The 15,071-nt window shown below is 36.5% G+C and overlaps 1 protein-coding gene across 2 annotated transcripts in view; it reads right to left on the bottom strand.

The window, feature by feature from the left end:
* Positions 1–7,929: 7,929 nt before the first annotated feature.
* LOC107692420 (serine/threonine-protein kinase Kist-like) overlaps positions 7,930–15,071 on the bottom strand; it is a 10,246-nt gene continuing 3,104 nt past the window's right edge. The window contains exons 6-9 of one of the 2 annotated variants that reach the window (XM_016491465.1): positions 14,640–14,738; positions 14,450–14,538; positions 12,827–12,899; positions 7,930–12,040 (exon numbers count right to left, since the gene is read on the bottom strand). In XM_016491465.1, coding sequence (XP_016346951.1) covers positions 11,811–12,040; positions 12,827–12,899; positions 14,450–14,538; positions 14,640–14,738 — 491 coding nt within the window. In that variant the 3' untranslated portion in view covers positions 7,930–11,810. Of the gene's footprint in view, positions 12,900–14,449; positions 14,539–14,639; positions 14,739–15,071 lie in introns of both variants that reach the window. The other variant, XM_016491466.1, reaches the window with a different exon arrangement.

Below are 15,071 nucleotides of genomic sequence, written 5' to 3'. Positions count from 1 at the left end.
TCTGAGCAGGCGTACGCACTTTTCCTTGTGGCAAAGTCGGAGTACTGCAGCTATTTGAACATCTAAGCTGCAATAACAATAAAAGCGGTGTACGTGCAAGCACCGAATTCATCATAAGCAACAAAGATGCAGTGTAAGAGATTAATGATGCAGTGTAGTCAGATTTTTTATTAACGGGAGTTTCTGCTATATTAAACTGACCTTTTTAGTAGCCTAATGCTGAGAGTTCTTTATAGTCTATACTCGGCAAGTATTACCTTGCATTACATAATCTAATAGGCTACATTACATTATTTATGCTTTATATTTTATACCAGTGTGTGTAGTTCTATACAGCTGCCTTGCAACAAATCAAAATTATGAGAAGCAGTAGAGAAACAAACTTTACAGTATTTCAAACTCGAAACTTTTATTCACACACACCGTTTTTTCAAACAGTCAACAAGAGCGCATAGAGTCTGGTTCATCTGAACTAGGGACTGTCGCACCTGGCGCAGTTCAGTCACAACATCACAAACTGACTGATTCAGCTCTTTCGGTGATTGCAGGACGGCCACAGATAGCACTCTCCATCTGAGGGGTTGGCATCATCTCTTCTCAGGTGTTCTGGATCCAGACTAGATGAGTTTGTTCCTTCATTGAAACAGATTTGGAGAAATTTAGCATTACATCACTTGCTCACAAATGGATCATCTGCAGTGAATGGCTGCCGTCAGAATGAAAGCAAAACATCACAATAACCCACAAGCAATCCAGTCCATCAATTAATGCGTGGACTTAATAAAGATGTGTGTTTGTTAGAAACAAATCCATCACTACACTTTACATTTTTAACTTCAAACCATTCCTTCAGACTAAAATACAGCACCCATTCACTGCAGAGAATGCAATACTACATTTCTAAAAATATGTTCTGATGAAGGAACAAACTCATTGACATCTTTGATGGCCTAAGGGTGAGTAAATGTTCAGGTTTATAGTTTCATTTTTAGATTAACTATTCCTTTAACATATTTTTCCATTCCTTTTCTTTACCTTCACTATAGGGGGCACCCAGATCGACCCCTCCAACCCTGCACCATCTGACTTGAGACAAATGCACAATACAAGACTGAAGCTTGTGACTGAAGCTAGCTGGGACACTTCACACACACACACACACACACACACACACACACACACACACACACACACACACACACACAAAATACAAATTATTTCATAATTTTATTTTAGATATTTTGACATCTCTTTTTTTTTCTGTCCACTCAAAGACAATCAATGGGGACCCATTTTGTTTGGATCCCAACATTCTTTAAAAAAAAATGTTTGTGCTCTACAGAAGAAAAGAAAATGCTGAGAGGTTTGGAACAGCATAAGGGTGAGTACATAATAAAATAATTTTTGTTTTTGGGTTAACAGTCATTTTTGTTTAATGTTTAAGTCTTTGACTACATTTCACTCCGGAAAAAAAACAGGTAGCATAAACAACAGCTCATATCAACTTCCCATAGAAGAAACAAATAAAATAATTTGGCTTCTTAAGTATTATAATTATATATTTGCTCCAACGATTCATATCAGCCTCTGGGAATAGTGAGTGCTGCATGCACTCCAAAGAGAAAGGAAAACTTGAAATCGCATCATATGACCCCTTTAAAAGGCCCTTCCATTATGAATGTTTATCTATTTCCATTGTTAACTTGTCTCTTTTATGCATCAAAGGCATATAATATAAAAACTTTATAATTACACAATTATACAATAGATCATTTAAATGTTAAAAAAAGCATATTCTTTTCAACATTTGTGTTTTTTTAAACTAGAAACTCCAAAACACCTCCAATGTATTTGTTGTACCCTAGCTCATTTCCCCGGATATCCTAGAGAGTCTTAACCCTGCATGACTCTTTACTCAATAATAATACTCAGCTAGGAGTCCAGTTTGAACCAGGAGGGTTATACTGTGAAACGTGGAAAAATAATCATGTCACCGGTAGGGTGCTAAATAAAGATGACATGCTGCGTATTCACAAATCTGTCTTCTGTTTACATTCCAGCTCCCGTTCATCTGTCTGCCAAGAGAAGACCCAGAATGCTGTTTGTGTAAAGAGACTCTGCAGGCACAATACTGAAGAACAGAGTTTGATTTGTTATTGTGTTGCTATGGTGACAGAAGGTCACCGCTGTGCCTTTGTGCGGCCATACTGAGTAAAAGCTCAGGCATACGCAGCATTTCTGACATGCAAGAATCGTCCAGTGAAGAATAGGCTTCAACAGCCATGCCTAAACTCTTGTGATGGAGCACACAAAACGAGAAAGAAGAAATATTGAATTGTATTGGTAATGTTTTACCATACAATTGAATGGGGAATGAAGCTTTCAAGCTTTAAGAAGGACGCAAAATCACCATAAAAGTATCATAAATTGGTCCATATGATTCATGCGCTACATTCCAAGTCTTTTGAAGCCATATGAACTTTGTATGGTGTGAGAAACAGAACAAATATAACAACTATAATATACAAATATATATATTTAATATTATATAACAAAAAAATATTGTCATTTACTCACCTTCATATCATTCCAAACCAAAGACTGTCCTAGTGGCTCTTTTTCATGCTATTACAATGTACAAAGACAAAGCTTTCAAACTTCAAAAAGGACACAGATGCACCATAAAGTACTATAAAAGTGGCCTATTTGACTTGTGCACTGCGTTTGAAATCTTCTAAATTCATATATAGCTTTGTGTAAGAAACAGGGTGAAATTCAGTGAATTGAATCACTACTGAATTACATTCAACTCTTTGAATCAATAATCCAATTGACCCTTCGCTGGGAGTTTGAGTGACAGGTGATCTGACCAATCATAACGCAAAATTCTCTGACAAAGAAACCAGACAGGAGAGTAGATTAATGTCGGTGGACTTGAAAACGGTGTGTATTGACATCTTTCTGTGGTTAAAACAAGATACCTTCTGATGTTCGTTCATGTTTATTTCATGCTATAACTAGTTAAGAGGAAGAGATGATTGGTTCACGTGCCGCTTGAACTACAGCGATCTGTCACGAGTCGTGACACATTAAAGAGCCACAAAACGATATTTATGGTTTCAAATTCAATTTCTTAAAAAATTACAAAATTTGAAAGCTGATACTGTGTTTCATACCACAAGTAACCTACTCTGTCTTGCCTGTTGGCACGTTGTCAGTGTCCTCCTTGCTCCACAATGTATTTTTCACTGCATGAGAACATAATGTGTGGCGGGAGAGTGCCATGACTTGTCAGACGTAGCAACAGTAGGGAGGCGAGTCTTTGTGAAGGGACAATTGCTGCACTTAAAACAGCTCACTGAAGGGAGAACCTCAGTGAATAATGACTTAAAGTTCTCTTTCTCATACTAAGGTATCATGAGTCATTTGGACCATTTTATGATATTTTAGTGCTTTTGCCTCCTTTTTGGAGCTAAAAAGCTTCAGTCCCCATTCACTGTACTGTAATTGTATGGAAAAACAATACAGTGTGTTTTGTGCTCCATTGCAGAAAGTAAATCATTTGGGAATAAAAAGAGGCTGTCTAAATGACTGTATGACAGAATATTGATTACTGGGCACAGTATCCCTTTAAACTTAAAAGCACAGTTCAGACCACTTACTGGATCTTCTTACCAGAAATAGGGAAGAATGTCAAGACTGGGAACTGACATACAGTTCAATAAATGTGCCCGAGATGTGGAGACAGCGACGTTGATAACAATCAGCCATCACTGAATGCAGTGTACTAAAATGCATAAGACTCCTGGCCATGTGGATATGGCCATCTTTCCCTGTGGCCTGTAATCACACCAATCATTGATGTTTGGGCCTCACACAGATTCCCATCAGTGATATCCTGACCTCTGAGTGCTAAGAGAGAACACAATGAGACTGCATGAGTCCGCTTCAACCTACTGAGTTATCATTTATCAGTCTTATTGATCATCACAGTACAGCACACGTTTGTGTATGTTTGTTTCAGATAAGGTGCAATGTTTAGTAAAGAGCTTTTCCCCCATCAGGTTCCTGTTTTATCTCAGGGGTAATATAGCATTCCTCTGGGTTTATGGTCAGACTATGTCTGAGAGACAAGTTGAGAGAGTTGAAGGAAGAGAGCGAGAGAGAGGGTGTCTGTTCTATTTTTAACGCATTTGAAATCACCAGCACAATGAAAATAGCTGGCATTAGTAAGGAATGGGCAGTACAGCGGCAAAGTAAATACGATCTTCTGGCTGTCTCAGACCTGTGCTCTATAGTCCCTGCAGCTTACGATTCCATCCACTGTAACCGAAGGCAATGTTTGCATTTTTGCTGTTCAGTCAAGTGTGGTAAGGCATGAAGCATCAGTATTTCATTCAGGTCAGGGTCCAGTTCTAAGTTATAAGAACGGATCTCTCAGGGATGGCCCTAACAATAAAGCACCAAAACATATTAGTTTGTTCTGTACAGTTTTTATAAAGAATTACATTGCACACATTTCTTCATGCATTTTCTCTGTATTTGTAATTTAAAATTAAAATAAATATAAAACAATGCAAAACTAAGAGAATTTAGAATTAAAACTTAAAACTAAGAATTTGTACTTTGCTTATTTGAAAATGTAAGTAATGCTTGCACATGCAGATCTCACTACTCAGAAGTTCAAAAGGACACAAATCACCATAAAATGACATAAATGTGGTCCATATGACTCCTAGATAAATTTATAGAAATATACAAAATTATATACATTATATTATATATTTATACATTTTATAACAATAATATAAAAAGTAGTTCATATCACTCACGAAAAAATGTGACATTTTCATATATCATATTTTTTATAATATAATATAATATGCAAAAACTTAAAAGTTTTTAATATGACTCAGGTCTTTCCAAGACAACAAGAGAAGTTTAATTGCTTAGAAAACAAATACCTCACCTCTTCTCAAAAAGCTGCATATCTGTGGCAAAAATGTGTGATATGAATGTGCTGAAAATTATACATAGGGTTAGGGGGTTTATTGAAATCCCTAACTAGCAGTAAGAACTAGGAATATTGATGCTTGCCTTAACAAACAGCGCTAAAAAATGTATAGGCTTGCTTGGACTCCAGGAGCAGGATTGAGAAGTGCTGCTGGTATGATTTTTAGACTGGATAGTCCTTTTCTCAAAATAACACACAATACATTTAACAAAAACACAGCCAAGTGTTGTACAGCTTTGATTCCTGAGGAGAAGAAAAAACACATGTTGAGGTAAGCATGTTTTTTTGGGTGTTCCAGTGCAGAATTCAAGGAAACATGCTAATTGTGCAATAAGCACAACATGTGCTGTGTAGGTGTATGTGCATGTCGCTTGAGTATTCAGAAGGCAGTGATCCTAAACCACCACATCCTCTGGATTTCTGTCATTCTGCCATACATATGGGGAAACAAGATTGTGCTGCCATGCATGGGTATTCTGTAAATTCAAGTGGCAAAGGCTGCAACTCAGATTCACAAGCACTTTCTACACCACATATCTGTCACTTTGCCTGAATGTGAACAGGCACTTTTATTCTAGAGAATCCTGCAAGAGCCCCTCATTAAAACCACTCCTCTTTTGTAATTCATTGAGTTGACAATGTTGGGAAACTGCCTACCTCAGTGAGAGCCCCGTACAAGGCCTGGTTTATTAGACTGCAGTAAATTGCTGAACCTTTAAACTGGCAGGGATATGGAGCTATAGGGAACCGCAGGAAGCTGACGATACAGACGTGCTGTGGGGGTCTTAAGAATGTAGCCCAGGAGGGGATATTTACTGTCCTAATCCTAATTGAGAAAGACAACACAATCTGAAAAAACTGAATGTCTTCCTACATAAAGGCGACACATTAGTAGGCTCAGACCGAATCTGCAGACTTTTCACATTTCTTTTGGCAGAAAAATCTACAGAATGTATTTAAAGCAGCTGTGTGTACCCAGATAGTGCATGTACGTCTGCAAGATGTCTGTTAAAGATCGCTTCATCTGGAAAGCATCTGCTGTACAAACATCTGATAGACATTTTTAAGATGTCAGTTTTACATACATTCTAAAAAACATTTTCTAAATAGGAATAGCACACGTATGTAACAGGTGTTTTATTAATTTATTAATTTCACACAAAATCTCTCCCTTTGTTATTATCAATTATTTTATATTTATATCATTATTTTGTATTCTGGCAATTTCTTTTAATATTGATTTCTTTTGTTTGAGATGTTATTTGAGCTGTTTCTATACTTATATGTTCATTTTTCAGTATTTGTTGTAATTGTTAAATATAGTACGTGGCCCCTTTAAGAATTAAGGTTCCGGTTGTTTTCCTTCAGTTCGCGGTAAGCGCGGCTGGGGAAAAGTGAGTTCTGCTGGTGCTGGAGCTAAAAAGTTTCAAATTAGTTCGTTTCTTGTGATTTAATATGTATTTTTTTTTTGTTAAAAATACAGTTTAATCTTACTGAAACACTAATAGAGATTGTGTAACATGAAGTATGTATTTTTTTTGTTTGTTTATTAACCATGTATGTCAGTTCCGTGGCTAAAATGATCCGTTTTGACTGGCAGGTCAATGCTGAAATTGTGGAGAAAGGCCACGGATTGACATTTGTTTTCATTAATTTTCCTTTTTATTCATTCAGGTATGTTTTCTATCCATGTTTCTGTTAATATTGTTGTTTTGAATTCATGTAAAATGTTTTATATTGAGAAAAATGTTACATATTGTTGATTTAATCATATGCAGTTCATTTAAAAATTGTAATATGAAGAGAGTTCGCGGTAAGCGCGGCTGGGGAAAGGTCAATGCTGAAATTGTGGAGAAAGGCCACGGATTGACATTTGTTTTCATTCATTTTCCTTTTTATTCATTCAGAATAAAAAGTGGTCTATGGAATCTCTGTTGTCCGGTCTCATTAAATTATCAACAACGCAGAGTGAAGGTCCAGACCGGTCACACGTACATCACAGAGATGTCTATTTGACGTCTGCATTTATATCTGCAAAGCGTGTTTGCTCATCTGCAATACGTCTATAGGACATTTCTCATTAGATGTCAAATAGACGTTTAGAATATGTATTTGAGATGTTTATTATTTATAATGTAAAACTGACATCTTAAAAACGTCTATCAGATATTTGTACACAGCAGATGCTCTCCAGATAAAGCGATCTTTAATAGACATCTTGCAGGCCTTCGTGTGCTATCTGGGATCAGGGTATCAAGTGCACTCATTCAATCCCATAATGCACAGCAATAACGAGTGTACAGCCGATGTACACTCAACAGCTAGAAAATACCCATAATGCAGTGAGAGGGTCGTGCCGCTCAGAAGATTGCCTGCAGCTGAATCACTCATCCATCCTTTTTCCAAACCGCTGCTCCACCAGAGTAATATCATACAGGTATAAATTTAGTTTTAACTGATTATTAAATATTTCAATTAAGGTTTATACATGCTAGTTTGGAGCTGGAGCTGTCAGTTTGCTAAGTTTCAAATTATTATTAAACAGCAAGCACAAAGAAAAGCATCAGCCCTTCCAGCGCACTCGGTCCGAACTCGCTCACTCGTTTTTATAATAGTGAATGAGGGCATGTGGGCGATTTGTAACACAGCACAGGTGCATTTGTTGCTGCCATAAAGCAATCTGCCCTGTTCGATTGACAATTTCGTACACGCTCGCAGAACAGACGTTTGGGGGGAGCGTGGGAAAGAAACAGTGTACCATTAGAATGAGTTTGAAACTGATATTTCAAGGTAAAAAAAAAATATGTACATACAGTTGCTTTAAACATGGGAAACATTTTTTTGTGGTAGCTAAAAAAATTAATTAGACAAAATATTTCATAAACATGCAAGGGGACATGTGGAGCTTTTGCTGGTGCTCTTATCAGAAATATATTAGTGATATTTTACTGCAACATTATTCTCACGTTTTTACTGCTATGATGTGCATAAACCTACCAGCAAATATGCTTAAGTTTCAGTCATGATGTCAGTTTCCACAATAACCTTACACACTTCTATGACAGTTGCGATACACTTTTACAGTCTGAAAGGTGGTGCTGCCATCTAGTGGTCAGTAGCCTGGCTGTATGTGAATTCCTAAGTCACTTACATTACAAGAACCTTTGATTTCTCGTTCAAGAAAGCTAAAGGCACGAGATCATGACAGATATTAACATTTTATTGTGAGAAACATGAACATTATTCATTCCATCGAGAGCTCTTAAGTCAGTCTCCCATGATCCTTAGTAGATGATCATCTGCTCAACTTGCATTTTACAAATGACATATACGACATCTTTTTTACTCCAATTAATACAGAAAACACTCATCCTCACACTCAATGTTAAGATCATTTTTATACTTCTTAGCATGTTCAAATTCAAGTTTAGGTTTGTTTTCCCTGCCACATATTATGTGGACTTTAAGGCAGAGCTTCACAAAGAATTATCTTTTGCCCAATCACATAAGACTGAAACGAGGAAGGTTATACAAGAACACATGATTGTCTGAATATGGAGCAAAATAATGGTAATGTAGGCCACCAGCACCACACCTCCAATGTAAAATTATATTATTTACCTTAACTATTGAATATATTCATTTTAATCTCCTGTTATCAAATTGTAGATTTATAGACTTCACCATACCAGATTTACATAATCTATCAAAGAATATCCTTCGGACTGGACGTGTCAGACTTTTTAAATGCTTTGGAGGGAATTTTCACAGTTGAAAAGCATGTTTTAAAGGGAAGCATCATAAATAGAATCTGCATACAAAACAATGAGAGACATTTCATCACAATTCCCATCATTATCCTTACTGCTTTGATACTATAAACACTGCATTTCAACCACTGTAATGCACTTGTGTACCACAAATGTACTGTAAACACTATTTCTACAAACCTTTTGATCATAGTAGCCCACTATATGCATTATATGCCTTTGTGAAGTCAGCATGTTACCATGACTTTTCACTACAAACAGTAGATCACACATGAACTCACTTCTGTTGTCTGTTTACTCAGCTTTCAGATTACCAAGTGATTTGAAGAATCGTCTAAACCTCTGATCCTTTAACCTAATGCAGTACAAAAAAGTTGACCCGATTTCAATAATACAAGACTTTCTTGATTGTTTTTCACCTTAGCAAAGTCACATATTCAGTTTCTGACCTATAACCCTTATATTTTATTATCTATCCATGATTCATGTCAGCTTATCACCTTACTGCCTTATAAGTTCACACTTTAAATGACTGTACTGTCAGGTGAGTTCTTACCCCTTTCCTTCAAAGGTCATATGCCTGCTATGAGATATGTGTGATATGTATGACTTTAGTTTCTTTATTGCAATATTGAAACCAATAAAGCAGCCAATACATATTTAAAGGGGGTTGCAAAGGAAATTATGATCATAAATATGTAGGTAAAAGACAAGGATGTTTGCATGTATTTTCTCTATTACTGACTAGAATTTCAGTATGTCCGTTCTAGTCACCAACTCAAAATCTTTCTCACCATTCAAGATGCCATTTAGTTCTCCAACCTTTCTCGAGTTATTAAGGCCCAAAGAGCATTTCACTCCCATGTCTATCTGTGGTTACACCCTACAGTGTTTTCTCTTGGGAGGCTCATTACTCACTGCACAAACACAAAGGCCAGCCAAACTCCAGCACTGTGCTTTACTGTTCATATGATCTCTGGCATCCAACTGGAACAGATTTTAATGTTCCCGGACACATGTAAAGGCATTTAGGCTAAATGCATTTCAAGATAAACGTATATATATATGGCTTCCCTGCAGTCCTGGGTATTTCTCCAGGGTTGCTGGTGGGGGGGAAGAAAGGCTTTTGAAACAATTTTGGCACTTTTCTCACGGTCTAGCATGTACTGACTGTGACATTATCATAGCATACAAAAAACACACACAAAAAAAATTAAGGCAGCATGAAATGATCCCTGACAGACACCCATCCCAGGTTCTATGCAATAGTTAGTTATGAAAAGAAATCTTTTGTGCTTTTCAAAAGTGTTGGAAGGGGCCTCGTGGCTCTATTTCAGCATCTTTGATGATATTGCTTGAGGAAAAAGTAGTTGATAAATTTGGAATTTTATTGTGGATTTATATTAATAGCAGGCTAAATTAAAGTATGGATGGCTCACAGACAGAAGATGCACTTAAACTGACTATAGTCACATTTATGTAAAATTCACTAATAATCACTAATATGAATCTGAATTTGTTCATCATCCATTTGAGAAGGCTTCACATCAACATCAAACTGGATTGTCAAAGTGGAATCTTCCCATTTGTTAAAATAACAGAAAAGTCCCTTTCTCATTAATGTTCTGATGCATGAGAGCAATTTTCCTTGACTCACATTAGACCTACACAGTATTCACATAATAATAATAATACAAATTCACTGTTTCATAACCAACTACATAGTTTCATCATAATATAAATTTTGTAACTATTATTGGATATTCTTGTTTCGGAGTAAATATATGTATACTGTTATTCAACATCCTAAAAGCCAATTATTTGTTGACTGTAGGTGGCTCAAACAGGAACAGGAATAAAACAAGTCAAGGAAATAGTCTCCTTACTGTGAATCAGTAGCCAAGGCTACTACATACATTCATCTGAGCTCATACAGGTTCTCTCTTTGTATTTGGAAAGTGTATCCAAACATGTAACACCTACAATTGGTAGCACAATCCAATGCCTAGTGCATCTCACACAGACAAGCTCAAATGGTTTAGCGACTGAATCTTTCTATCCAAGAATCACATTTTCCAGTGGCAGCAGACCAGATTCATATGGGCAGGATACTAAAAGATCTCTTGCTCAACATCTCCACAATTCTCTCAAATGTCATCACCATTAATGAGCAAGAGTGAAAAGGAGAGAGATACATATAAGTGTATAAAATCTAGATCTATCACACTTTCTTTCCAATGCTCAGAGCAAGAATTTAAGCAAATCTGGAATGACACACACTCAGGAAATGCAAATCAGTTCAACCAAAGTGCCCTTTTCCTACGATAACACTCCTAAAACATTCCAATCAAAAAAAAAAACTATTTGCCACAATGCCATCTAATCCACACCCCATCTAGAGGTTTTTTTTTTTTTAAGGACGTTTTAAGTTTAAACTTCAACTTCAACTGTTCTTTCCTCACACAGTCGTGTACACTAATCATATTAGAGCTCACTGCCCTGGAAGTGAATAATCATGTTTCTAGACTGCAGGACAGAGAAAACTGACTTTATGGCATTCACTGGACAGTAGAAAGAAAAACAATCAACCTGGATGACTGACAAACCATCAGACGATACGAACAACTGCTCAAGTGTCAGAAAGCTCTGTAGTACTATTAAATACTCCATTCATGCAATCACAGACAAACTGATTGGAAAACACTATGATACCAGGAATATACCTATACCTATCACAACTGGAAAAGCCTTTAAATAATATTACGACTTCAAAATCACTCACCATTATTGTACAGATAGTAAAATCCATTCAAATAGCTGACACAATTGACTTGAACGTGTCTGTAGAAAGCATTTCAGCTTTAACAATAGGTAAAAGCCTGTCTGAAACTCATTTGTGTTACTGCATCTTAGATAGTAAAGTAAGTGATTCTCACAATAACAGCATTATTTATCAATGTGTCAGGGCAGTCCAGCTTAATGAAAATACATAGCAGAATATTTGCTCATGAATCTTCACATATGTGCTATGATGTATGAGTTACATTGCTTTGCACAACATACAGTACCACACATTTTAACCCTTGAGTATTTTCCGAAGAAGTCCACTTGATATGTTTTTGATGAGTTCTCAGACACAATATATACTTAACAATATACTCAAAAGTATATTGTTCAATAAACATATCCAGAGAGGTTTTGGATGAGACAGATTGTGGCTTTTGTGTTAGACTTGGGAGTCTCATTCCAGTCAACCCTGAATAAGCAAAAAAAAAAAAAAGTCACTTAAGAATGATCTATAGCACAAGGCTAGCCGCTCTGTCGTATTTGTGCTCTCTGCAGATTTCCATCTTCAGTTTAAATGCGGTTAAACAGCTTTCATGTTGAAGTTGAACATAAATGTTAACCACGCCACAGTGCATGCAGGCCAGTGTATTTTGCCAGTAGTTTATAAATATGTGCATAATTACTGGAAATACCTACATACCTTCACCAAACCCAACAACGGAAAAAAGAACGGAAGAAAACAGGCCACATAAACTACACATTTTTGGAATCGTAGACATTCAAAGAGCATGTAAACCTAGTCTCTGAAGTGATCTGTTATTTAGAAGGCAGTGTAAACCAAAGCAGTGCATCAATTCCACTGCAAAAAAAATAAAAAATAAAAATGACAAAGTATGGAAGCATACATATTGAATGTCTGGCAACCAGCTATCACACAGTAAATATAATTGTCTTATGTTGTTATCATTTAGTAAAAAAAAGGAAGTAGGAAGCAGGCACTAAATCTTTTCTCCTTGTTACACTCAAGTTAAATTGCATGTGTGCCTATATTCACAACTATGTTGCTCTTAGTGACAAGTAAATATTAAAGGTAGCACAACAGATTAATACACAGATCAAGGGTTTTAAACCAGTAACATGATTGTAATTTACATCTTGTGTATGGAGGTGTGTGTGCAGCCTTACTGCACAGTTTGGTATAAGTAACCTCTCTTATAGGCACTCAGTGGATAAAACGTAGTGACCACAAACTTGCCATCAAACGTTCGGCCTGTCAGCAGTCTCTGGGCTTCTTTGGAGTCTCCAGCATTTGCATACTCCACAAACACCTGCCAAGACAAGACGAATGAGGAATCTTCAGAACTGGACAAAATATATAGCACATTACACTCTGAATCATTGTCTTTCTATCCACTAGGAGGTGGAACTGACACCAGCTGCACTATTTTGCTGCTTCTGGATCAACAGCATCATGGGAAAAGAAATTATTTTTTTGTGAGCTTCCAAAAAGGATTTTTTATTTAATTACATTAATATACAGTGGGTACGGAAAGTATTCAGACCCCCTTAAATTTTTCACTCTTTGTTATATTGCAGCCATTTGCTAAAATCATTTAAGTTAATTTTTTTTTCCTCATTAATGTACACACAGCACCCCATATTGACAGAAAAACACAGAATTGTTGACATTTTTGCAGATTTATTAAAAAAGAAAAACTGAAATATCACATGGTCCTAAGTATTCAGACCCTTTGCTCAGTATTTAGTAGAAGCACCCTTTTGATCTAATACAGCCATGAGTCTTTTTGGGAAAGATGCAACAAGTTTTTCACACCTGGATTTGGGGATCCTCTGCCATTCCTCCTTGCAGATCCTCTCCAGTTCTGTCAGGTTGGATGGTAAACGTTGGTGGACAGCCATTTTTAATGGCTTTATAACCTTTTCCAGACTGATAGATCTCAATTACTTTCTTTCTCATTTGTTTCTGAATTTCTTTGGATCTCGGCATGATGTCTAGCTTTTGAGGATCTTTTGGTCTACTTCACTTTGTCAGGCAGGTCCTATTTAAGAGATTTCTTGATTGCGAACAGGCGTGGCAGTAATTAGGCCTGGGTGTGGCTAGAGAAATTGAACTCAGGTGTGATAAACCAGTTTTAACAGGGGGGAAAACACTTCTTCACACAGGGCCATGTAGTTTTGGATTTTGTTTTCCCTTAATAATAAAAACCTTCATTTAAAAACTGCATGTTGCGTTTACTTGTGTTATCTTTGACTAATATTTAAATTTGTTTGATGATCTGAAACATTAAAGTGTGACAAACATGCAAAAAAATAAGAAATCAGGAAGGGGGCCAACACTTTTTCACACCACTGTATAATTGAGTGGTACAATAAAATACAATAAATGGATAAGTCTTTCTATTGCATTCTCTTATACATACATACATACAGTGTGACCAGTGTTGTATAATTAAAAAACTCTTATGAGTTTCTTTATTTGAATGTGTCAAAAAGACTCACTAGTTATCGTTCTGAATCAATTTAATGAATCCTTCACAGAATGACCCCACTTAATCTGTCTGAATTGTTACCAAATTAACATCAGACTCTCTTACTGAACGGCAAGTTATCATTACTTTTAATCATGTCAAACGTTCTAATAAACCAGAAATTGTCATTGTCAGAGTTCCCACACTTTTGGAACAATAGATTTCCATGGCTTTGAGCTGTTTGTGGTTACTAGATAAGGCTATTTTTATAGAGATTATTATTTTACCAGGATAGTACCACTGGGATATAAAATATCTTCTTCCAATTATTAGGTCAAGAGAATATCTAGAATAATTCACATTCACTACTGAAATTCCATTTTCCTCACCTGTCCCTTGCCAGGATTCTCTTTTGGGATCAATAAGGATACAACCGTGCCATACTTCTGACATTCTTCTTTCATGTCCTCTATTATATCTAAGAAAACCAAGAAATAAATGTGACTTTGAGATCTACTAAATAAAACACTATATTTCAAATATATTTACTATAAAGATCATGTAAAGACAAAGACTAACCTTCATAATCATCCTCATTATACAGGTGGTTGTCGTCTATCACGTTTAGTAGTCTCAAGACAGGTGTAGGCAAAAGAACCAAATCTTCAATATGAGGTGCTAAAACCCAAAGCAGTTCCTCACTCACACAGTGTTACACCAAACTGGGCGATGTAGACAATGTTTTTAGATCCAAAGTAGGGCTGCACGATTAATCGCATGCGATATTTAACGCGCATCTTGTCAGAAATCCGGTTCTGTAATCAGCGTAAATCTCCATCACCTGCGGGCTTTCACATTGAGCAGCATTAACTACACAGAGCCGTTGTTCACTGACGAGCTGCGCTAAACCACGTTCATATTCGCGCGATTTTTTGCGCTGCTCATCAGTGAACAACGGCTCTGTGTAGTTAATGCTGCTCAATGTGAAAGCACGCAGGTGATGGAGATTTA

This window comes from Sinocyclocheilus anshuiensis, unplaced genomic scaffold (assembly GCF_001515605.1).
Source record: "Sinocyclocheilus anshuiensis isolate Anshui unplaced genomic scaffold, SAMN03320099.WGS_v1.1 scaffold70, whole genome shotgun sequence".
Lineage (NCBI taxonomy): Eukaryota > Metazoa > Chordata > Actinopteri > Cypriniformes > Cyprinidae > Sinocyclocheilus > Sinocyclocheilus anshuiensis.
This window is presented reverse-complemented; position numbering and strand designations above follow the sequence as displayed.